This window comes from Delphinus delphis, chromosome 3 (assembly GCF_949987515.2).
Source record: "Delphinus delphis chromosome 3, mDelDel1.2, whole genome shotgun sequence".
NCBI lineage: Eukaryota > Metazoa > Chordata > Mammalia > Artiodactyla > Delphinidae > Delphinus > Delphinus delphis.
In genome coordinates this window covers 55,939,591-55,966,224 of record NC_082685.1, presented here as the reverse complement: position 1 = coordinate 55,966,224, position 26,634 = coordinate 55,939,591, and the positions used below count along the sequence as shown (strand labels likewise).

Below are 26,634 nucleotides of genomic sequence, written 5' to 3'. Positions count from 1 at the left end.
GACTTAAAATCTGATTTTTATTCCACAAATAAGCACTTTGGAAATATGATTTGGGGGGTAAAATAGCTTGAAACACGTGAACTTATTTTTTTCTCAAGTAAAATTCTGTGGTATTGGATGTAGTGTACAATACTCACAATTTCAGGCACAAGGTGTCGCTCTTTACTTGGAGGAAATAGTTCATTCAAGGGTTGGTCTGAGCAGCCAGGAACTCCGCATTTAAAGACTCCATCATGCCGGATGCTACCGTTAAAGGATCCTTTGAAACTTCTCAAAAATTCAGTAAGATTCTTAACCCAAAACTGGAGTCTATGGTACTGTAAATGTAAAGAATCTTATTTGGGAAGTCAATGTATGCAATGTTCGCGTCTGAAAGAAGGGGATTGGACACTGGGCGACTGCTGCTGTCGCTTCTGCTTCTCGCAGCCTGGGAGGCGGGCAGCGGCCAGGTCTACTACTCCATTCCCGAGGAGGCCAAACACGGCACCTTCGTGGGCCGCATCGCCCAGGACCTGGGGCTGGAGCTGACGGAGCTGGTGCCGCGCCTGTTCCGGGTGGCGTCCAAAGGCCGCGGGGACCTTCTGGAGGTAAATCTGCAGAATGGCATTTTGTTTGTGAATTCTCGGATCGACCGGGAGGAGCTGTGCGGGCGGAGCGCGGAGTGCAGCATCCACCTGGAGGTGATCGTGGACCGGCCGCTGCAGGTGTTCCATGTGGAGGTGGAAGTAAAGGATATTAACGATAATCCACCGGTGTTCTCTCTCAGAGAACAAAAGCTGCTGATTTCTGAATCTAAGCAACCTGACTCTCATTTTCCTCTAGAGGGAGCTTCTGATGCGGATATTGGAGAGAATGCTCAATTGACCTACAGACTAAGTCAAAATGAGCACTTTTCTTTAGAATTACCAACAAATAGTAAGCAGACTAAAAGGCTGTCACTTACATTAAAGAAGTCTCTGGATAGAGAGAAAACTGCGGAACTTAATTTACTATTAACGGCTGCAGACGGCGGGAAACCGGAGCTCACTGGCACTGTTCATCTCTTCGTCCGCGTCTTGGATATTAACGACAATGATCCGGAATTTGAACAATCAGAATACAAGGTGAGATTGATGGAAAACGCAGCTAAAGAAACTCTTGTGATAAAGTTAAACGCCACAGATCAAGATGAAGGAGTCAACGGGGAGGTGACATACTCCTTGATGTCGATTAAGCCCAATGGAAAACGTTTATTTACACTACATGAAAACAGTGGAGAAGTAAGGGTCAATGGAACTTTAGACTATGAAGAAAACAAGGTTTATGAAATTGATGTACAGGCTACAGATAAGGGGAATCCCCCAATGGCAGGTCACTGTACAGTCTGGGTCGAAATCTTAGATGCCAATGATAACGCCCCTGAAGTCACTGTGACTTCCCTGTCTCTTCCAGTGCGGGAGGACACTCAGCCAAGCACGGTCATTGCGCTGATCAGTGTATCTGATCGCGACTCTGGTGCCAACGGACAGGTGATCTGTTCTCTAACGCCCAACGTCCCCTTCAAGATCATGTCCACGTTCAAGAACTATTACTCACTAGTGCTGGACAGCGCCCTGGACCGCGAGAGCATGTCTGTCTATAAACTGGTGGTTACAGCGCGGGACGGGGGCTCGCCTTCCCTGTCGGCCACAGCCAGCGTGTCCGTGGAGGTGGCCGACGTGAACGACAACGCGCCCGCGTTCGCGCAGCCCGAGTACACGGTGTTCGTGAAGGAGAACAACCCGCCCGGCTGCCACATCTTCACGGTGTCGGCGCGGGACGCGGACGCGCAGGAGAACGCGCTGGTGTCCTACTCGCTGGTGGAGCGGAGGGTGGGCGAGCGAGCGCTGTCGAGCTACGTGTCGGTGCACGCGGAGAGCGGCAAGGTGTACGCGCTGCAGCCGCTGGACCACGAGGAGCTGGAGCTGCTGCAGTTCCAGGTGAGCGCGCACGACGCGGGCGTGCCGCCTCTGGGCAGCAACGTGACGCTGCAGGTGTTCGTGCTGGACGAGAACGACAACGCGCCCGCGCTGCTGCTGCCCGGGCCGGGCGGCAGGGCGGGCGCGGTGAGCCAGCTGGTGGCTCGGTCGGTGGGCGCGGGCCACGTGGTGGCGAAGGTGCGCGCGGTGGACGCGGACTCGGGCTACAACGCGTGGCTGTCGTACGAGCTGCAGCCGGCGGCGGGTGGCGCGCGCAGCCCGTTCCGCGTGGGGCTGTACACGGGCGAGATCAGCACGACGCGCGCCCTGGACGAGGCGGACGCGCCGCACCAGCGCCTGTTGGTGCTGGTGAAGGACCACGGCGAGCCGGCGCTGACGGCCACGGCCACCGTGCTGCTGTCGCTGGAGGACAGCGGCCAGGCGCCCAAGGCCTCTTCGCGGGCGTCGACGGGCGCCGCTGGCGCGGAGGCCGCTCTGGTGGATGTGAACGTGTACCTGATCATCGCCATCTGCGCGGTGTCCAGCCTGTTGGTGCTCACGCTGCTGCTGTACACGGCGCTGCGGTGCTCGGCGCCGCCCAGCGAGGGCGCGTGCGGGCCCGGGAAGCCCACGCTGGTGTACTCCAGCGCGGTGGGGAGCTGGTCTTACTCGCAGCAGAGGCGGCAGCGAGTGTGCTCTGGGGAGGGGCCGCCCAAGACAGACCTCATGGCCTTCAGCCCCAGCCTTCCTCCCGGTCTGGATAGAGAAGTCGGAGAGGAAAGGCAGGAGGCAGGATCAAATCACCCTGGGCAGGTGAGTTCTATAGATTCCCCCCTTTTGAAGTCGCTGTTAAAATTTTTTAAATTCCAGTTTGTTTCAAAAAAAAATTTTAATGATGCTATATACTTTGAGTATCATTTTAAAGAACAACGTTTGTTCGTGAAATGCCAATGATACACATATACAATTTTAATCATATGAGGTATTAGGTTGTTTAGCCAATAAATATCCTATTTCTCCTAATGTTTTGTTAGAACATGTTTAAGAAAATGTAAGAATGACTTTCCTGTTATTTGATCTGTGTCACTTCATTTCAACTCTAACCCTCAGTAGTGTAGATAATCACTGTGCATTATTTCAATTTTACTTATCCTCTTTGTTTTTTAACAGGCTTTTGTCTTGATATTTTCACATTATTAGATCACTGACTTTTCTCACTTCAGGCTTGTATCAAAATTTTGACACTCTGTTAATTTGTTTTGAAGGGGTTTTCCTTTCTTTTTCTATGGTTTTAAACACTTATTGTCCATTGAATAATCTTTAGTTTTTCCTCTAGCAATAAGATAAAACCTGTTTCCATATTACTTGCAGTAAAAAAATGCAGTCTTTTGTTCTAGTATGCTTATTTCATTGAAATAATATAACTAAAAGTTCTGTCCATTTTTAATTTTGTTCCATGAAGTGGGGAGAGATTTATGTACTATGTACTGAAACAGAACTTCCAGGTTTATGCTTCCAAAGTAACTAGGCAAATAAAATCACTCATATTCCTCAATCAAGTTATTCAAATTTGCTAAAGGCATGCATATAGGATTATAATATCTGCAATATATGCTAGCTGGCATTATTTCTTATGTTTCTGGATTTATGTGGAAAGAAGAAGTTAACTCTGTCAAAGTGAAGCCTATTGACATTTATCAATTTCATTCATCTCACATTTTAAAATTGAACTATAGTTGATTTACAATGTTGTGTTAATTTCTGCTGTACAGCAAAGTGATTCAAACATATATATATATATATTTATATTCTTTTCCATTATGTATCATAGGATACTGAATATAGTTCTCTGTCGGTCCCATTTTTTTATGCATTCCATATATAATAGCTTACATCTGCTAACCTCAACTCCCTCACCTAACATTTTAAATTCCCTATCTTTAAATGCTTTATCGCTGGTGTTTGTAAAATTTTCTTTCCATGTGGTTTAACCACATCTGAAGATTCTAGCAAAGATCATTTACCTCTAGGTCATCCTTCTAATTCAGTGGTTCTTAGCCACATGTAGGATGGTGGAATCACTGACCTCTTTGAGAATCTGATGAGAGTCATAAATGGCCATTCTCCCCTTAAAATTACACAGCATACCACTTAGCATAATATTCAAGAATCCCATGCTGAAGCTCATTCTTGGACCTCTGTTTATGAAACTTTGTTTCTCAATATTAATTGTCTAAAAACATTCTTTATTCCAAATTAGACAACAAGGTTAAAATATGAAATATTTCAGACTCAAAAGTGATTAAACCATCATATCACTTATGAAATTTTGTAAATATAAATAAATGTGGATGTTAGGTAGGACATACATTATAACCCATTTCCCAATGAAGTTCTTGGAATGACTGAACGTCATTTAAATTTAATAAAATGAAATTGGAATTTTTTTTACATCTTTATTGGAGTATAATTGCTTTACAGTGGTGTGTTAGTTTCTGCTTTATAACAAAGTGAATCAGCTATACATATACTTATGTTCCCATATCTCTTCCCTCTTGCGTCTCCCTCCCTCCCACCCTCCCTATCCCACCCCTCCAGGCCGTCACAAAGCACGGAGCTGATCTCCCTGTGCTATGCGGCTGCTTCCCACTAGCTATCTGCCTTACATTTGGTAGTGTATATATGTGAAATTGGAATGTTTTAAGTAAAGGTTAAAATTTTGCAAATCATTACTTTTACACAGTACATAAGTAATCAATGTACATTTTAGATAATTCCAAATGATGTGGATTAATTTCTATGGTACAAATTTAGTGTCTTTTATACTTTTTTTTTTTTTTTTTTTTTTTACGGTACACGGGCCTCTCACTGTTGTGGCCTCTCCCGTTGCAGAGCACAGGCTCCGGATGCACAGGCTCAGTGGCCATGGCTCACGGGCCCAGCCGCTCCGCGGCATGTGGGATCTTCCCAGACCAGGGCACGAACCCATGTCCCCTGCCTCGGCAGGCGGACTCTCAACCACTGCGCCACCAGGGAAGCCCTATACTTATTTTTAATTTCAGGATTACATTCTATGATGTAAAATTGTAATTTCATCCTATTTTGTAATTTGGTTAAGTATTAAGCTAAATTTAGATGTTCCTATCTGTTTAATAATTTAATTATGTCTAACAGTGTGTGAGGACTACCTACACACTACAATAAGGTTGCTTACCAATTATGGTACATTGACTATTTTTGAAAATGGAAGATATAAAATGAAGAAGCTTGATGGTGATAGACAATTTAAATAGTCCAGTAGCATCAAAATTCAAATATGTTTTTCATTAATTAAGAGCCAGTGTGGTAGTTGATTTAAGTTATTTTATACTTGTAGAACCATTCTTGGGTATTATTTTCTGGTTCTATAAAGATTTAATTTCTCAGTTTCCTTTATTATATGTAAAAGGAATGGTGATAACTTATTGGTTTAAAGATTTTGATTTGAATTTAAATGAGCTTATAAATAATATATTTACTTGTTCACAACTAGCTGTGGGATCTTATCTGTGTTTTGTTTTCCCTTAAAGCTGGTCTTGAATTAATGAATAAAATTTTGAAGTCTTTTTATTCTCCCTTGAATCATAGTCACCATTGTGATTTTCTGAAGAGAAGCATATTCCGTGTAACTACTAACTGGCCTGAAAGGAAAGATTTAGATGGAAACTAAATGGTCATTATGAAGTTCATATTTTTTTGACTTTTGTCAATGAGATTGGGCTCCAAAACACCTCACGTGATCTTTTTCATATTAGTGCTCTACTGCCACTTCAGAATACTGTGAAATTTGGAGGCTTTGACTCAACATTTTACAGGAAAATCCTTTACTCCTGCTAGAGTAAAATATTCCAGAATCTATACCGAAGCTTCATTTTTTCAACATATTATGTGAATGAGGGCAGTTGTATGAAAAGTAATCACATTTGAGTATCAAGGAACCGAAAACATCTTCCATATTTATGATGAATTATAATATTCACCAGATTTATGAATAAAATAATTTATATGAATGAAATATTTGTTTCTTTTCCTTTACTAGATGAGGGAATTCTTGGCTTTCTCCTAAAGTCTTAAAATGAAGTGCTTTTGAAGGATGAAAATCATTACAAATGTGAATTGTAAGCAATATAAGGGCAGAGGTGATGTATATTATTCTTTATTTTATTGGCCATGATAGATAAGGAGTAGCTTCTGACATGCCACATTTCAATGATTATTTTATGATCGACTTTGAAGCAGACTATTTTTAAAACTGAAGTATAATAGAATTATTGTGCTTTGTTACAAATATCATGTATATTAAATAAATAGGCATTTACAAATGATCCATGAAAACATCCAAAAAGTCGAAATAGATTTAAAGTGAACCAAAAAGTGGCTAAACCAAAAAGAACCTCAGGATCTTTCTTGTACTTACATAATCAGTCACATGATGTCGCTGTACACTCAAAAGGTGAAAAGGGAAAACTTTTTCTCCACGCCCAGATTTCAACCATCCACAGAATAATCGACTCCATACTGACAGGAATGCTGGGTAAATTTTACTAAATATATACTTACAGAAGGGGAGACTGGTCATAAATGTTGGCAGGCGAGCTATCTCTTAAAACTGACAGTCTCACCTCAGAGATCTCTTTGTCTGCAATGGAGTTTTCCTGGCGAGGAGGCTTCGAAGCTCGGCGCCTGCTGCTCTCGCTTCTGCTCCTCACAGCCTGGGAGACGGGGAGCGGCCAGGTCCATTATTCGGTCTCTGAGGAAGCCAAACACGGCAGCTTCGTGGGCCGCATCGCCCAGGACCTGGGGCTGGAGCTGACGGAGCTGGTGCCGCGCCTGTTCCGGGTGGCGTCCAAAGGCCGCGGGGACCTTCTGGAGGTAAATCTGCAGAATGGCATTTTGTTTGTGAATTCTCGGATCGACCGGGAGGAGCTGTGCGGGCGGAGCGCGGAGTGCAGCATCCACCTGGAGGTGATCGTGGACCGGCCGCTGCAGGTGTTCCATGTGGAGGTGGAGGTGAAGGACATTAATGATAACCCGCCGGTGTTCAGAGGAGAACAAAAGGTACTTATTTCTGAATCTGCTCCTCTGGACTCTCGTTTTCCTCTAGAGGGCGCTTCCGATGCGGATATCGGCCTAAACTCTCTTGTGACCTATAGGTTAAGTCTAAATGAGTATTTTACTCTTAAAGTAATAACGAAAACCGATAAAAGTATATTGCCTGAACTCATTCTTCGGAAGTCATTGGATAGAGAAGAAATGCCAGAACTTAATATATTGCTGACCGCTCTGGATGGCGGTAAACCCGAACTAACAGGATCTGTTCAGATTCAAATAACCATCCTGGATGTTAATGACAACGCTCCTGAGTTTGATACGCCTGGCTATAAAGTAGTGCTGTTTGAAAATATCCCAAACAACACCAGAGTGATTCAACTAAACGCTTCTGATCTAGACGAAGGACCAAATAGAGAAATTTCCTATGGAATCAGAATGATTCTGCCAGTGAGTGAGAAATGTATGTTTTCAATAAATGCAGAAACAGGTGAAATTAGGATTTATGGTAAACTGGATTTTGAAGAGAATAATGAGTATGAAATTCAGGTTAACGCTATTGATAAAGGGATTCCTTCTATGGCAGGTCACTGCACGGTCCTGGTGGAAGTTCTGGACCTGAATGACAATACCCCCGAGGTAATGATCACTTCGCTCTCGCTCCCAGTGCGAGAGGACGCTCAGGTGGGCACCGTCATCGCCTTGATCAGCGTGTCCGACCGCGACTCCGGCGCCAACGGGCAGGTGACCTGCTCACTAACACCCCAGGTCCCCTTCAAGCTGGTGTCCACCTTCAAGAAGTACTATTCGCTGGTACTTGACAGCGCCTTGGATCGCGAGAATATGGCGAACTATGAGGTGGTAGTGACAGCGCGGGACGCGGGCTCGCCTTCCCTGTCGGCCACAGCCAGCCTGTCCGTGGAGGTGGCCGACGTGAACGACAACGCGCCCGCGTTCGCGCAGCCCGAGTACACGGTGTTCGTGAAGGAGAACAACCCGCCCGGCTGCCACATCTTCACGGTGTCGGCTCGGGACGCGGACGCGCAGGAGAACGCGCTGGTGTCCTACTCGCTGGTGGAGCGGCGGGTGGGCGAGCGAGCGCTGTCGAGCTACGTGTCAGTGCACGCGGAGAGCGGCAAGGTGTACGCGCTGCAGCCGCTGGACCACGAGGAGCTGGAGCTGCTGCAGTTCCAGGTGAGCGCGCGCGACGCGGGCGTGCCGCCTCTGGGCAGCAACGTGACGCTGCAGGTGTTCGTGCTGGACGAGAACGACAACGCGCCCGCGCTGCTGCTGCCCGGGTCGGGCGGCGGGGCGGGCGCGCTGAGCCAGTTGGTGGCTCGGTCGGTGGGCGCGGGCCACGTGGTGGCGAAGGTGCGCGCGGTGGACGCGGACTCGGGCTACAACGCGTGGCTGTCGTACGAGCTGCAGCCGGCGGTGGGTGGCGCGCGCAGCCCGTTCCGCGTGGGGCTGTACACGGGCGAGATCAGCACGACGCGCGCCCTGGACGAGGCGGACGCGCCACGCCAGCGCCTGCTGGTGCTGGTGAAAGACCACGGCGAGCCGGCGCTGACGGCTACGGCCACCGTGCTGCTGTCGCTGGAGGACAGCGGCCAGGCGCCCAAGGCCTCTATGCGGGCGTCGACGGGCGCCGCTGGCGCGGAGGCCGCTCTGGTGGATGTGAACGTGTACCTGATCATCGCCATCTGCGCGGTGTCCAGCCTGTTGGTGCTCACGCTGCTGCTGTACACGGCGCTGCGGTGCTCGGCGCCGCCCAGCGAGGGCGCGTGCGGACCCGGGAAGCCCACGCTGGTGTACTCCAGCGCGGTGGGGAGCTGGTCTTACTCGCAGCAGAGGCGGCAGCGGGTGTGCTCTGGGGAGGGGCCGCCCAAGGCAGATCTCATGGCCTTCAGTCCCTGTCTTCAACCGTCAGGAGAAGATTGTTTAAGTCCTTCTAGTGAAGTAAGTCCTTGATATCTTCCAAGTATATTAGTCATTTTGAACTTTTCGTGTATTAGACCAACTTTTCAAGTAATATTAAATAATGGGATAAAGATGAAATGGAAGCCATGGATCTCACATTAAAAATTTTTCTCATTCTATAATTTTTCATATTATCTATGAATGGTTCGCCTTGAAAGATATAAGTACGTTTGAGTAAAAACTGTCTAGGTTCTGATAACTCAAATTTATTTTTAATTTGTACTTAATTTCATGATTAAAGAAAATTTGCAAGGTTAGTGCAGAGAGTTCCCAGATATCATTAACTGGATTCCTTTACTGCTCTTTATGTGCATAGGCTTGTAAAATAGCCTTGTTGCCCACCAATCTAATTCCAGTAAATCTCCTTTTGAGTATTATAACAATAATAAAAATTATGTTATTATTGCTAAGATGAATAATTTTATGTTATTCCCATGGAGTGCCTTCTTTCTGTCAATTGGGATTGGCTACAGTATTGTTCTTATTTACATAAATATAATAACATTAAAATATTATAATATTCATCTAAAGCAGGATACACCTTATTTTTTATTTTTATTTTTTTTGCGGTACGCGGGCCTCTCACTGTTGTGGCCTCTCCCGTTGCGGAGCACAGGCTCCGGACGCACAGGCTCAACGGCCATGGCTCACGGGCCCAGCCGCTCCACGGCATGTGGGATCCTTCTGGACCGGGGCACGAACCCGTGTCCCCTGCATCGGCAGGCGAACTCTCAACCACTGTGCCACCAGGGAAGCCCCAGTATACACCTTATAATTGATGGTTTATAATAATTTACTTGCCTTTTTTTCTTGGTAGCACACAAGTAATGGTGCATCTTACAATTAATAACATTTCTTTGATTCAATAAAACATAAGAGTACTTATTGGTCCCCTATTATTTTCCAGGACCTGTTCTAGGATCTTTAATTGTATTATCTTATTTAATTATCATATCACTCTTATGGTGCAGGTACAATATCTATCATCGGAATTTTACTTTAAGAAGTCTGAAACTTAAGCCACATAGACTGTGCAAAGTGCCTCAAACTGTTTTGAAGGATCACCAATTCATTATGGCGTACTACTGCTCTGACACAATTATCAGGTGAATCTTCTAAAGTGCATTTTACATCTTGTAACTTTCTTCCACACAAAGCCTTTCCATAGTGTCTTTTAGTGAGAGGGAAAGAAGCAAGTAAAGAGGGAGATACTGAAGATGAGACAGGCAGAGAAAGAATGAAGACGAAGATGGAAAATATGAAAGAGAATAGAATAGAGAAAAAAATAAGAGCATAGGGTTGGCCATAAAAGTGGGGTGACTTTTCCTTAGTAGGGAATGAGTAATAGAGAATATAAAGAAAAATGTTGACATAAGAAGAGAACCATTGAGTTCATATTTGATGACTTTTTTCTCTGGGTAAATCATCTGAGAAACAGGTTGTGGGAATGAGACTGGGAATTTGAGAAGAGAGAAGAAAATATGGAAGAATCTCTGTAGGCAGGAATTATGAATTCACTTGAGGGCTCAAGTGAGGTAAAGGTGAGAGTAAACTTGTAGAGAATATAGTAATCCTGGTTAAGTGACTAACACACTGAGAAGCTCAGTAGAAGGAATGGAGAAAACGGATAGTTAAGCTGTGTGTTGGAAGCTAAAGAAAATGTTAGAGGGGTGCTATAAGTAGGTGTGTGCCTTTAGGGTGTCTGGAAGGGCATGTTTTAAATGGTTGACTGTGTAGTCTAGGTTAGGTGGAGAGATAAATGAGACAGGTAGGGCCTGATAGACAAGAACAATTAGAACCAAAAAACGATTCCCATTATAAGAGTAAAGGTATGTTAATAAAAGTAATGGAGCAATGAGGAGGATGAGGGTGAGAGAATACCAAATGCTCTACTCACATTTTCAGAGGGGAGCAAAGATTCAGAAATGAACCCAACTCTTATTTCCTGCAGAGTTGTGCACAAAACAGGCAAGAGAATTATTGGGGCTATGTTCTTTCTTTCCTAGCCCTATTTGGCCTGGATCTTGGTAACTTGGTAAAGATAGGTACAGTATTAGATAAAAGTAAGAGCCCCTTCCTTTCTTCCTTGCTAGAGATGTGTTACCATCTGTATCTACCTGTTGTTACTTGGAAAATCAGTCAGTATAAATGATAGTAGGACTTTCTCCAGTGATGGTGTAAGATACGGAGAGAGAAGAGGGAAATTTAACCTATTGGTAGTAATTTCATTTCTAGCAAATACATAATATACTAGTTCTTGGCACGTTTTATACAAAGAGAATCCAGAACTTTAAAGAATCGTTATATCTAAATGGTCTACATTGTGTGTTTATGTACACACACACGCACATACAAACTCATACGCACATTGATGGACATTTCCTTCGAATACAAATATTTTATCCAAATTTCACAGTCATATTTGGGGGAATTTATAAATATTGTGTTTATTTAAAATCTTGTATATCAGTTACCGAATTTCCACATTCATCTGTTTTATTCGTATGTGATTCGTTATGTTTCCATTTTGAGTCAAGGGAGTTGTGTGAATAGGTCTCAAAAATATTACAGGAAAAGGACATTCCCACCCAAATCTACAAAGCTGTGCAGAACTAGAGTCTGAGTTCTAAAAGCAAATGTAGAATATTACCTCTTTTTACAAATTCTGCACCACGTTTTACACATGCAAAAATGTACTTGTGGAAAGATGGAACTAATAAACCAATTTCAACTAGCATCCAGTGCTGAGCAGAATACAGTGATTTACTGTTGCTGGAAAGAAAAACATTTAATCTTCCATTACGTATTTGCAATGAAAAATGTCACGAAATGCAAGAAAAAAAAAACCCTACATCAACCGAAAATATGGACCGAGTCATTTTTACACTTACACATTCATGCGCATGGTGTCGCTCTTCACTGAGAACAATTCCTCGAAGAAAGCGCCTCCCCTCTTTCCTCCCCGCAGAAAATTTGGCAGATAGTGGAAAACCTCTAGTGAATTCTCCCGCAATAGAAGCCCGTAAAATTAGACCTTGAGAGACATTTGAGGTAAGGTAGTCTATATACCTCAGATATCTCTGAAGGCTTTTGAGTGTACCATGCTGTCTTCCTGGAGAGGAGGCCCAGGAGCTCGGCTTTTGCTTCTCTCGCTTCTGCTCCTCGCAGCATGGGAGGCGGGGAGCGGCCAGGTCCACTACTCGGTTCCGGAGGAGGCCAAACACGGCACCTTCGTGGGCCGCATCGCCCAGGACCTGGGGCTGGAGCTGGAGGAGCTGGTGCCGCGCCTGTTCCGGCTGGCGTCCAAAGGCCGCGGGGACCTTCTGGAGGTAAATCTGCAGAATGGCATTTTGTTTGTGAATTCTCGGATCGACCGGGAGGAGCTGTGCGGGCGGAGCGCGGAGTGCAGCATCCACCTGGAGGTGATCGTGGATAGGCCGCTGCAGGTGTTTCATGTGGAGGTGGAAGTTACAGATATTAACGACAACCCGCCTGTGTTCCCTGAAAGTGAAAAAAGAATAATCATTCCTGAATCTAGACCTCCGGAAACTCGGTTCCCACTAGATGGCGCATCTGATGCAGATATTGGAGTAAACTCCGCCTTGACCTACCGAGTCTATCCCAACGATTATTTCACTTTGGACACACAAAACAACCGTGAACAAACGTCTTCGTTATCACTTGTGTTAAGGAAATCATTGGACAGAGAGGAAATTCAGGAACATAGTTTATTATTGACAGCTAGTGATGGAGGCAAACCCGAGCTGACCGGCACAGTTCAGCTGCTGATTACAATCCTGGATGTGAATGATAACGCCCCAGAATTTGACCACTTAATTTATAAAGTGAGAATGTTAGAGAATGCAGTTAATGGAACATTAGTGATCAAACTAAATGCCACAGACCCTGATGATGGTACAAATGCGGACATAATCTACTCATTTAGAAGACCTGTATCGCCTACAGTATTATATGCGTTTTCCATAAATCCCAGCAGCGGCGAAATTCGGACAAAAGGTAAATTGGATTTCGAAGAAAAGAAATTGTATGAAATATCCGTGGAAGCAATTGACAAGGGGAATATTCCAATGGCGGGTCATTGTACCATTTTGGTGGAAATAGTAGATATAAATGATAACGCCCCAGAAGTTACCGTCACTTCTTTGGCTCTTCCGGTGCGAGAGGACGCTCAGGTGGGCACTGTCATCGCCTTGATCAGCGTGTCCGACCGCGACTCCGGCGCCAACGGGCAGGTGACCTGCTCCGTGATGCCCCACAGCCCCTTCAAGCTGGTGTCCACCTTCAAGAATTACTATTCACTAGTGCTTGACAGCGCCTTGGACCGCGAGAGCGTGGCGAACTATGAGGTGGTAGTGACAGTGCGGGACGCGGGCTCGCCTTCCCTGTCGGCCACAGCCAGCGTGTCCGTGGAGGTGGCCGACGTGAACGACAACGCGCCCGCGTTCGCGCAGCCCGAGTACACGGTGTTCGTGAAGGAGAACAACCCGCCCGGCTGCCACATCTTCACGGTGTCGGCTCGGGACGCGGACGCGCAGGAGAACGCGCTGGTGTCCTACTCGCTGGTGGAGCGGCGGGTGGGCGAGCGAGCGCTGTCGAGCTACGTGTCAGTGCACGCGGAGAGCGGCAAGGTGTACGCGCTGCAGCCGCTGGACCACGAGGAGCTGGAGCTGCTGCAGTTCCAGGTGAGCGCGCACGACGCGGGCGTGCCGCCTCTGGGCAGCAACGTGACGCTGCAGGTGTTCGTGCTGGACGAGAACGACAACGCGCCCGCACTGCTGCTGCCCGGGCCGGGAGGCGGGGCGGGCGCGCTGAGCCAGCTGGTGGCGCGGTCGGTGGGCGCGGGCCACGTGGTGGCGAAGGTGCGCGCGGTGGACGCGGACTCGGGCTACAACGCGTGGCTGTCGTACGAGCTGCAGCCGGCGGTGGGTGGCGCGCGCAGCCCGTTCCGCGTGGGGCTGTACACGGGCGAGATCAGCACGACGCGCGCCCTGGACGAGGCGGACGCGCAGCGCCAGCGCCTGCTGGTGCTGGTGAAAGACCACGGCGAGCCGGCGCTGACGGCCACGGCCACCGTGCTGCTGTCGCTGGAGGACAGCGGCCAGGCGCCCAAGGCCTCTTCGCGGGCGTCGACGGGCGCCGCTGGCGCGGAGGCCGCTCTGGTGGATGTGAACGTGTACCTGATCATCGCCATCTGCGCGGTGTCCAGCCTGTTGGTGCTCACGCTGCTGCTGTACACGGCGCTGCGGTGCTCGGCGCCGCCCAGCGAGGGCGCGTGCGGACCCGGGAAGCCCACGCTGGTGTACTCCAGCGCGGTGGGGAGCTGGTCTTACTCGCAGCAGAGGCGGCAGAGGGTGTGCTCTGGGGAGGGGCCGCCCAAGGCCGACCTCATGGCCTTCAGCCCCAGCCTTCCTCCTTGTCTGAGTTCTGCAGAGGTAACAGGTGAAACAGAACCAGATTCAGAACAGTTGAAAGAGGTGAGGTCGTATTTGAAATTTTCTTACTGTTTTAGTCCTCCTCACAGTTTTCTCTTTAAGATTCTTCAATCTCAATTTTAAGATCGTTCTTTAATTTTGCTCATCATTATGGTATTTCATGAGTATTACTGACATCATTAGTTTCATAATTCTTCAGATTGAAATCTTAAGGCAAAAGCCATAATATTGTTCATAATGTTAATAATTTGTTTTTGTTGTATTCTTAATAGTTTTAAAGTATTTATTACCTACATAAGCATTTTCAAGAAACTCCACATTGTGAGTACTTGAGCATTTAGAAAACTTTTGCTTTAATGAGACTAACCATAATTAAACACTTTAAAATCTCTTTATTTTTAAAATTTATTCCTCTACCCACATACAGGTTTTGTTTTGAACAGTGCCATAATTTTTAACATAACATCTTTTTAAAGGTGCATATTTCTTTCTTTTTAAAAAATCTTTTTTTGTTTGCTCCCTCCTCATTTTCCTCTAGACACATCACTGTTCCCTGTCTGATAACCAAAATGATTTCCTTTAACATTTTTATGTTCAGTTAATTATTCATTCACATGCATATACCTGGTGGGGTTTTTTGTTATTGTTTAGTTTGGATAATTTATTAGAAGAGATAATGCATTTTACATTTCTCAGTCACCAATACCTCATGGAAATCCCTACAAATCTGACACTTTTAATAGCTGTGTAGTACTCCACACTCCGGATGTATCATTTTTTAAAAATTAATTAATTTATTTATCTTTTTATTTTTGGCTGTGGAAGTCCCAAATAATTAGCTTTTATCTTACATCTATACCACAAATATTTTTCCTCCTATATATTGATTTGTTTAGGGTATATCTTGCCATATAAAAGTGTTTTAAAAATTTCTCTGTTTTTCTGTTATGCATTTTAAGGTCTCTAGGTTTAGTTAGGAAGGTCTTCCTTTTAGATTGAACATTCATTAATTAAATTCATTTAACAAACATTTGTTTTTAAATTTAATTTAAAAAATATAATTTACATATAATACTATATTAGTTTCAGATGTACAACCTAATGATTCAATATTTGTATATATTGTGAAATGATCACCACAATAAATCTACTTAACGTTCATCACTATACATAGTTACAAAAATTTTTTTCTTTTAATGAGAACTTTTAAGATCTATTCTTTAGCAACTTTCAAATATATAATACAGCATTATTAACTATAGTCACCTATAGTCATGCTGTACATTATTACATCACAAGGGCTTATTTATTTTATAACTGTCAGTTTGTCTCTTGACCACCTTCACCCATTTCACCCACCCTCCACCCCTTGCATCTGGCAACTACCAATTTGTTTTCCGTATCTATGAGTTTGTTTGTTAGATTCCACATAAGTTAGGTCATTTTTTCTTAATGTAGGCATTTATTGCTATAAACCTCCTTCTTAGCACTGCTTTTGCTTCACCTCATAAGTTTTGATATGTTGTGTTTTCATTTTCACTTGTTTCAAGATATTTTTGAATTTCCCATTGATTTCATCTTTGACCCATTGGTTTCCAAGAGTGTGTTAATTTCCGCATATTAGACCACTGTGGTTGGAAAAGATACTTCATATGATTTCAGTCTTTTAAAATTTGCTTACACTTGTTTTGAACCTAATATCTGATCTATCCTGGAGAATGTTCCATGTGTGCTTGAGAAGAATGTATATTCTGCTGCCCTCGGATGAAATGTTCTGTGTATATCCGTTAGGTACATTGGGTGTAAAGTATAGTTCAAGTTCAATGTTTCCTCATTGGTTTTCTTTCTGGATGATCTATTCATTGATGAAAGTGGATATTGTAATGTTGTCTGTTAGTTCCTTCAGATCTGTTAGTATTTGTTTTATATATTTATGTACTCTGATGTTAGGTGCATATTTATTTACAATTATTATATCCTTTTGATGAATTGACCACTTTATCACTATTAATGGCTTTCTTTGTCTCTTGTTACAGTTTTCTACTTAATCGACTTACAGTCGATTTTGTCTGATAGAAGTATTGATACCTCTGCTCTCTCTTTTGGTTTCCATTTGCATGGAGTGTCTTTTTTCCATATCTTCATTTTGAGAGTGAATGTCTTGGAGGCAACATGTAGCTGGTTTTTTCTTTTTCTTTTTTTTTTTTTAAACCTATTCAACCATTCTATGCCTTTTGATTGGACAATTTATTTCACTTACATTTAAAGTAATAATTGATAGGCAACTTATTATTGCCATCTTGTTCATCGTTTTCTGGTTGTTTTGTAGTTCCTTTGTTCTTTTCCTCCTCTCTTGCTATCTTCTTTTGTGAACTGATGATTTTCCATTGGGGTATACTGTGATTCCCTTTTCTTTATCTTGTGTGTACATATGTACTATAGTTTTTTGTTTGTTTATTTTGTGGTTACCCTGTGGCTTACTTGAAATGCCTTATAGCTATAACAACCTATTTCAAGCTGATAACTTTTATTACATACAAAAACTCTACTCTTCTACTCTCCCCTTACTTTGTTTTTATTTATTTTTTAAAATTTATTTTATTTATCCATTTTTTTTTTACTGCATTCGGTCTTTGTTGCCGCACGTGGGCTTTTCTCTAGTTGAGGTGAGCAGGGGCTACTCTTCGTTGCAGTGCGTGGGCTTCTCACTGTGGTGGCTTCTCTTGTTGCGGAGCACAGGCTCTAGGCACGCAGGCTTCAGTAGTGTGGCACGCAGGCTCAGTAGTTGTGGCTCATGGGCTCTATAGTGCAGGCTCAGTAGTTGTGGTACATGGGCTTAGTTGCTCCACGGCATGTGGGATCTTCCCGGACCAGGGCTCAAACCCATGTCCCCTGAATTGGCAGGAGGATTCTTAACCACTGGGCCACCAGGGAAGCCTTCTTCCCTTACTTTATTTTTTGTTTTTGTTACCATAATTGACATCTTTTAAAAAAATAAATTTATTTATTTATTTATTTTTGTCTGTGTTGGGTCTTTGTTGCTGTGCACAGGCTTTCTCTAGTTGCAGCGAGTGGGGGCTACTCTTGGTTGTGGTGCATGGACTTCTCATTGTGGTAGCTTCTCTTGTTGTGGAGCACAGGCTCTAGGTGTGTGGGCTTCAGTAGTTGTGGCATGCGGGCTCAGTAGTAGTGGCTCGCAGGATCTAGAGTGCAGGCTCAGTAGTTGTGGCACATGGGCTTAGTTGCTCCGCGGCATGTGGGATCTTCCCGGACCAGGGCTCGAACCCGTGTCCCCTGCACTGGCAGGCAGATTCTTAACCACTGCCTCACCAGGGAAGTCCTTGACATCTTTTTATATTGTGTATCTCTTAGCAAATTATTATAGCTATATCTATTTTTTTAGCTATATCTATTTTTTACACTTTTGTTTTTTAACCCTTACACTAGAGTTAAGTGGTTATTATGCCATCATATTACAGTATTAGATTATTCTGAATCTGACTATATACTTACCTTTATGAGTGTATTGTGTATTTTCATATGTTTTCATGTTACCAGTTAGTAGCCTTTCATTTCAGCTTGAAGAACTCCTTTCAGCATTTCTTGTAAGGCACATCTAATGGTGATGAACTCCCTCAGCTTTTGTTTGGGAAAGTCTTTATCTCACCTCTATTTCTTTTTCTTTTTTAAATTAATTAATTTATTTAGTTCTGGCTGTTTTGGGTTTTCATTGCTGTGCGTGGGCTTTCTCTAGTTGCGGTCAGCAGGGCTACTCTTCCTTGCAGTGTACAGACTTCTCACTGCAGTGGCTTCTCTTGTTGTGGAGCACAGTCTCTAGGCATGCAGGCTTCAGTAGTTGTGGCACACAAGCTCTAGAATGCAGGCTCAGTAGTTGTGGCACACAGGCTTAGTTGCTCCGCGACATGTGGGATCTTCCCGGACCAGGGCTCGAACCCGTGTCCCCTGCATTGGCAGGTGGATTCTTAACCACTACATCACCAGGGAAGTCCTTACCTTCATTTCTGAAGGTCAACTTTGTAGAGAAAAGTGTTCACGGTTGGCATTTATTTTCTTTCAGCTCTTTGAATATATCATCCCACTCTCTCCTGGCGTATTTCTCCTGCTGAGAAATCTGCTGATAGCCTTATAGGGGTTGTCTTGTTTAATATAAACTTTTTTCTCTTGTTGCTTTAAAAATTCTCTTTTCATCTTTGATTTTATACAGTTTTATTATAATTTGTCTTGAAGAAGATGGTTTTGCATTGAAAATTTGGGGTGACCTATTGGCTTCATGAACTTGGATGTCCAAATCCCTCCCCAGGTTTGGGAAGTTCTCATCACTATTTATATAAGCTTTGTACCCATTTCTCTCTCTCTCTTCTTCTGAAACTCCAGTGATTATTTCTTTTAATGGTGTCCCTTAAGTCCCATAGTCTTTCTTCATTCCTTTTCACTATTTTTTCTTTTTGCATCTCTTGATCAGATACTTTAAAATGATCTCTCTTGCTCCTTCTACTGTCTTTCTGTCACATCAATTTTCTGGTTCTATAGCAGCAAGCTGTTCTCCCTTGTTCTCAGTGGCCACTAGGCATCTAAAGTATCTTGGTTCCCTGACAGTTCCAAGTCAGGTGAGAAAGATAGCAGTTCCTTGAGCAGCCCTCCAAAAACCTGAAAGGCTGGATTCACACTCTTCTTTCTCCTTCCCAAGGGAGCTAGCTGCCCCCTTGCTATTTTTTGTTCTTCAGGGCTCTCAGGCATCCAAACTACACCAGTTCCATCAGTTCTCTGAGAGCGAGGCAATATAAAAACTAGTCCCCCAGGCAGCCCTCCAAGAAGCTGAAACATTGGACACATGCCCTACTCTTCTCTTTCCCCTTGAAGGTGGAGTAGTGAACCAGGGTGTTTTTTCCTGGTGCTGAGCTGTGCCAGCTTGGGGGAGGGGCTGATGTGAGTAAAGTAAAATTATTCTTATTTGTTTCAATACAGCTGTTTCAGCTTTATGCTCACTTAGGTACTCTCAACTTCCTGATTATGGAATTTTTGCAAGGGTATTTTATTACACATATCATTATGAATTGGTATTTTTGTGGGACAATTAGGGCTGGAACTTTCTATTCTGACATCTTGCTGGTGTCATTTGATCCATTTTGAGTTAATTTTTGTATATAATGTGATGTAGTGGTCCAACTTCATTCCTTTGCAAGTGGATATTCAGTTGTCTTGACATCACTTATTGAAAAAGAATTATTCTTTTCCCATTGAAGTGTTTGGGAACCATTGTTGAAAATCAACTGATGAATAAATATGGGAATTTATTTCTGGATTCTCAATTATATTCCATTGATCTATATGTCTGTCCTTATCCCACTACCACATTCTCTTGATTATTGTAACTTTGTACCTAGTTTTTAAATCAAGAATCATTAGTGCTCCAACTTTGTTCTTTTTTATCAATATTGTTTTGGCTGTTCTGGGTGTTCTTGCATTTTCTTATGAATTTTAGGATCAGTTTGTCAATTTCTGCAAAAAGCCAGCTTACTTTGGACAGGGAAGTTGTTGACTCTGTAGATCACTTGGGGGAGTATTGCCATTTTAACAGTATGAAATTATACTATCTTCATGAGCATGGGATTTTCCCCCCATTTATTTACATTTTCTTTAATTCCTTTCAACAATGTTTTATAGTCTTCAGAGTATGCATTTTATATTTCTTTTGTTAAATTTATTCCTTAATATTTTCATCTTTAAAAAATTATTTATTTGTTTATTTATTTTGGCAGCATTGGGTCTTCGTTTCTGCACACAGGCTTTCTCTAGTTGCAGCGAGCTGGGGCTGCTCTTTGTTGCGGTGCGTGGGCTTCTCATTGCAGTGGCTTCTCATGCTGTGGAGCATGGGCTCTAGGCGCATGGGCTTCAGTAGTTGGGGCTCACGGGCCCTAGAGCACAGGCTCAGTAGTTGTGGTGCACGGGCTTAGTTGCTCCGCGGCATGTGGGATCTTCCCGGACCAGGGCTCGAACCCGTGTCCCCTGCATTGGCAGGCGAATTCTTAACCACTGCACCACCAGGGAAGCCCCCTTCAATGAATTTTAAACTGTATTTTTTTTTAAACTGTATTTTTGAGTTATTTTCTCCGTCGTTTCTCTAGAATTTACTATATACGTTATAACTTAACAGTATCTCCAGATTTATATTAACTTAATTCTATTAAGACAGAAAGATATTACTCCTATATAGCTCTTTTTCTTCCACCCTTTTTGCTTTATTATTATTATAGCTATTACATCTTATAGTGGGTTGAACTGTGGCCTCCAAAACGATATGTCCACTTCCTAACCCCTAGAACCTATGAAAGTGACCTATTAGGAAAAAAAGGACTTTGAAGATGTAATTAAGTTAAGGATCTTCAGATGAGTTCATCCTGGATTTTCCAGGTGGGCACTAGTTCCAATGAGAAGTTTTTTTTATAAGAGATAGAATAAGGGAAGACACAGACACAGAGGGAAGGCCATGTGAAGATAGAAGCAGAGATTGGAGCAATGCAAATAGCCACCAAAAGCTGTATGAGGCAAGGAATGGAATCTCCACTAGAGCCTCCAGAAGCCTCCAGTACAGCCCCCAAACACCTTGAGTTTGGATTTCTCCCCTCCAGAACTGTGAGAAAAACTGTCTTAAGCCACCCAATGTGTGGTAATTTTTTTGCAGCAGCTGCAGGAAACCAATATATATCTCTATATATTACAAACCCAAAAGTACATTGTTATAATTATTACATTATATAATTCTATATCTTTTAAAGATGCTGAGAGAAAAAAGGAAAGCAATTATATATTTATAGTGTTTCTTTCTTTCTTTTTTTTTTTTTGTACGCAGGCCTCTCACTGTTGTAGCCTCTCCTGCTGCGGAGCACAGGCTCCGGACGCACAGGCTCAGTGGCCATGGCTCACGGGCCCAGCCGCTCCGCGGCACGTGGGATCTTCCCGGACCGGGGCACGAACCCGTGTCCCCTGCATCGGCAGGCGGACTCTCAACCACTGCGCCACCAGGGAAGCCCTATAGTGTTTCTTATTTGCCATTTCTGGTTCTGTTTATTTGTTGATGTGGATCAGAATTACCATCTGTTGTCCTTTCCTTATCTAATACAGCTGTTCTTCTATCCACCTCCTTTGTACTGTAATTGGCAAAGTTGTTTCATTTCTAAATATTATAGGCCCAGCAATACATTTATACATATTGTTACATACAATTGCTTTTTTAAAAGAAGAAAGGAGAAGCCTCTGGGCATATCTCAGAAGGAGTACTCTTCCTCTCTCCCTGCCAGAGCCACAAGGGAATGTTTCTTGGATGTTCGCTTTGAGAACCTATTGGGGTTCCTGAAAGTAAAGCCCGTAAAATTGGGTGTAGGGGGCCCCAACTGTGCCCTCCAGGAGTTTCTCACTCTCAAGATAGTCCACAATTCAGCCTTCAGCAATTTGTCAAAATTTCCATTTAAGTGTTCCCTACCAGCCTCTGGCTCTAGTGGCTTCTGCTCCGTGGAAGCAGATCTTGGCTGTGACTCTCTGGATTTGCTTGTTTCTCCAGATTTCAGGGCGGAGGTTTTCCCTGTAAACTCAGTTCTCTGATGGGTTCAGGAAAAGTCATGTATCCAGCTTTTCTTGTTGTTATTATAAGGAAAGGAGTGATAAATTCTAATCTCTTTACATGTTGGAGCTGAAATGGGAAGTTTGTTCTTTCTGTTTATTTTTCTCAGCCTTCTCAAATGTTTCTTCTTGTTCTTGACTATGTACCAAGCAGAGCCTGTTCACTTTTTTACTGTTTCCAATGTGGCTTTAATTTCTGTTATTATATTCTGTTATTTCTGATTTTATATTTCTCTTCCATTTATTTCATGAATTGCATCAGCTCAGTTTTCATGGTCTTTTGTGGCCTTTTCATTTTGAAATTCTGTATCTTTGTTTTGAGTTCTTAATTCTCTGAGACCCTTTAAAATTGTTTCATAAATCTTCTGACTAGAGACCTGTGGGGTTTTTCTGTTTTTTGCTTTTTGTTTTGGCCGGGCCATGCCGTATGTGGAATCTTAGTTCCCTGACCAGGGATCGAACCTGTGCCCCCTGCAGTGGAAGCATGGAGTCTTAACCACTGGACCACCAGGAAAGTTCCAGAGACCTGTGTGTTCTCATCTGTTATTTTTCATATTTATTTTCTTATTCCTTCTTGTAATATTTATGTAGATCTTATGTTGGCTCTTTTTTGATTACTATTTATCTTTGAGAGGAGTTCCTTTAGGACCAGCTATCTGCAGGTGGAAAGTGTAAATGGATGGGCCAGCAGTGCTCTGGACTAACGTGATCATTTCCTTGTTTACCGTTTGTTAGAGGAGTTTGCGTGTACCTTAGCTTTTACATACCTCCAACTAATGAGAACTGGCAGCTGCAGAGCAATTTGTCATCTAGAGTTTTCTCTTAACTTTACCATATCCTTAGGTTCACTCTTGAAACAATGGTGCCTCTGCTCACTATCACATTCAGTCCTGCTTTCTCTCCTATTTTGCGCTGACAAATGGGTTTACAGGAAAACGCTGCCTGATTTAGCCTATGTACCTAGATGTTTTTGTTCCAAACAAGGGACCTTTGGTTTTATATCTCAGTGTGAAGCACTACTCTGGAAAACTCCAATCTACCAGCTTTTCCCAAGATCTCCAGTGGCAGGAATCCTTTCTCAGCATTTTCTCTTATCTTAGTTCAATCTTCATGGCACTTGGTAACTTCTCTTCATATATACTATGGTTGAAGTTCAAATGTTTTAAAGAGTTTCATCAAAGATATAACTTTAGGGCTTCCCTGGTGGTGCAGTGGTTGAGAGTCTGCCTGCCGATGCAGGGGATACGGGTTCGTGCCCAGGTCCGGGAAGATCCCACATGCTGCGAAGCGGCTAGGCCCGTGAGCCATGGACGCTGAGCCTGTGCGTCCGGAGCCTAAAAAGATATAACCTTATTAAATTAAAATGTTTATTTTCATTTATCCATAATTGATAGAAATCCCACTTTTTGTCTAGTTATTGAAGGTATGTAGGAAAGGTATGTTTTTTATTTTTAAGCTAATCATCTCATTGAGCTCTTTTTTAGTTCTAATTATTTTTTCTTTAATTCTCTGGGATTTTATGAGTAGAAAATTATATTACCTATAAATTTATCATCTAACAGTATATTTTATACTCCTTTCTAACACACACACACACACACACACACACACACACACACACACACACTTCCTTATCTTGTGTTGTCCAGAATATCCAAGTCAGTATTGAATAATAACTATGACATGAAGTGTGGTGTTATGCTCCTGATTTTTCATGGGAAAAATTCTAGTGTTTTTACTGTTTAAAATTAAGATGGCCATTTTTTTTGTGACAGCTGTCAAATTTTTATCAACTTTCTTTTAAATATATATCACAATAGTGATCTGGAAATACTTTGTTTTGAAACTTAATATAATGTGGGATTTGTGTAGAGTCCTGTTTGGAGAATGTTGATAGTGTCTTTCTCAGATCTTTATTTTAGGTTAGGCGCTCCTAATAAACTGATGTCAGGTAGGGTGGTTGGTAGTGGTTGCAAGCCTTCCTTTTCAGCCACACTTGTTGAAAATTTTTTTCTGAAGCTCAGAGGAAGATCTGGTGTGACTGCTTACCAAATATGTAGGAATATGAAATTTGATATAGGTAAAATATGTGATTGAATCAGATTGGCTAGCTCTTAACACAATGACATTCAGCAAATTTGAGTTAAAAAATTAAGTATAAAAGTCTAGGACTGGGACTTCCCTGGTGGCGCAGTGGTTAAGAATCCGCCTGCCAATGCGGGGGACACGGGTTTGAGCCCTGGTCCGGGAGGATCCCACATGCCGCGGAGCAACTAAGCCTATGCGCCACAACTACTGAGCCTGCACTCTAGAGCCCGCGAGCCACAACTACTGAGCCCGTGTGCCACAACTACTGAAGCTTGCGTGCCCTAGAGCCCATGCTCCACAAGAGAAGCCACCGCAATGAGAAGCCCGCGTACCGCAACGAAGAGTAGCCCCCGCTCCCCGCAACTAGAGAAAGTCTGTGTACAGCAACAAAGACCCAACGCAGCCAAAAATAAATAAATTTAAAAAAAAAGTCTAGGACTTTTTGATCTGTGGCCTAATAACATCTAGAAAAAAACAGATGTGAATTTTAGTTTTTAATCCATCATAAAAAAGGTATGTGATGCAGCTGAAAAAGGGTCTATGACATTTTAAATGATATTATATTATGGAGAAAAACTCGGTAGTACAAACTTGAGAAAGAAATTCTATAGCAGTGTGCTATTGGTAAGGTGTTCAAGTAAAAAAAGAAACAATGAATGATGTAGGCCAGGCCGCTATGTATCGAGATACATAGCCACTTAATTTACATGCCCAACGCTTAGCTGGATATTTAAGAAACAAAATTGAGTGATACAGATCTCTACCCTCAAACAACTCCCACCCTGTTAGGCTTGATTTTAACACTACGTGAAGCTATTTTACAGGATGAAAATTTGCTTAACGTGATTGTCATGTTCAGTCTTTTAATTTAGTTCCCATAAGTACATAACATACTCCCAGGGAATAATCTTAAGCACTAAGAAAATCTTATTTAAAGTACAGTATCCTTTTGCTGACAAACTCTTTGGTGGGTATTCAGATTATTCTCCTGTTTGGCTTCAATATCTCTAATATGAACTTATGCATTATGGCTAGAAATCTCTTGAATTTACAGATTACGGCCAAGTTTGGTGGGAGAGCTTTATAATTACAGTCTTTGCAATAGAACCCAAGCAGAAATCAGAACAATGTTTTTGCACAGAGTCTACTTAAACTTGTACTTGCACCTAATTAAAAGCTTGAAAATATTTGAATTAGGAGACACTATGGAAAATGCCATAAACTGGCAAAATGAAATACTAGAAAGGAAAGGTTCTGCTAAAGAGAAGTTTTGTTAATTTATGATTTTATTCACCTAGCAATCTTATACAAAACAAAAAAGTCTTGAGACTTTCTCATCTTTGGGATATCCAAATATCCCAAGTATCTCCTAAATGTTGCTTTCCCACAGATCCCAGTTTATATGAGCAAATATTGCTTTCCCACAAACTCCAGTTTATGTCAGTAAATACCACGTTCCCACAAATCCCAGTTATGCCTAAAGATAGGGAGGCAGATGGTGGGACAAATTCTACTACGAGAGCTCTATCTACTTATTCCTGAGACTAAGTAAATCTTTTTAAAATAAACATCAGTGGCAGTTTAAACAGAAACAGGAGAAAAGGGAAGCCAAAAGTCTGAGAAGTGTGTGAATGGGGGAGAGTTTTTGTCAAGATTTTCCATGCTGATTCTCAGTATGTGTTTTCCTTTCTCCCCACTTCCTAATCCACACCCACACATCCTATTGATCTCAGAGAGGCAGAAGTGAGTGATGGCGTGAAGCGAGATCTTAATTCCTTGCCCAGGAATTGAACGTGGGTAGCCTGGATGAAAACCAGGAATCCTAGCTGCCACACCCCCTGGCTCTTGCTCCCAGTGAAAAATGCATTTCTCACAGAGGCAAAACTGTAAAAACAGGTACAAAGTTTATTATTAGAGACACAGCACAACAACAAGTGGGAGAGCACAGTTTGTTTAGTTAAGATAGAAGCAAGGCAGAGATGCACACCCGGAGAGAAAGGGTGTAGGTGCCCTCCTTAATGAGGAGGAGTTCAGTAAAGAGGTGGTTAAGTCATCTATATAGGGCAGTTCTTCGGGGTCTTTGTTTACCTTTGGCCAATTATCTGGTTTCTTTTTCCACACCTGCCCTGCCTTAGGACCCTCCCCAACATGCGTGCACACAGCCCAGAGGCTATGGGATGGCCTTAGCATCACATATTATGGGGTGGTGCCCCCTCCCTTTTGACCCCCAAGGAGCCTTTTCTAAGCATGTGCAATATTTCCCTTGCCCCAAGGATGGGAAATGTATGAACTCTTGATCTTTTAACAGGGTTTAGTCCCACTCGGTCCCTGCCATAAAAATGTCCAATGTCCAGTTATTTACCCTATTTCTGTTGCTGGTTTTTACATCAAGGTGCAGATCTCAAAATATAGACTGGAGTCCGGTCATAAATATGTAGTTCTGGAGCCCA

At 43.1% G+C, this 26,634-nt stretch overlaps 1 protein-coding gene across 7 annotated transcripts in view; it reads left to right on the top strand.

Moving 5' to 3' along the window:
* Positions 1-26,634, top strand: part of LOC132423210 (protocadherin alpha-4) — a 173,248-nt gene that overhangs the window by 66,386 nt on the left and 80,228 nt on the right. The window contains exon 1 of one of the 7 annotated variants that reach the window (XM_069540584.1): positions 360-2,750. The exons of 5 other annotated variants lie outside the window; for them this stretch is intronic. In XM_069540584.1, coding sequence (XP_069396685.1) covers positions 360-2,750 — 2,391 coding nt within the window. Of the gene's footprint in view, positions 1-359; positions 2,751-6,620; positions 8,985-26,634 lie in introns of those variants that run through there. One more of the 7 variants, XM_060008688.1, reaches the window with a different exon arrangement.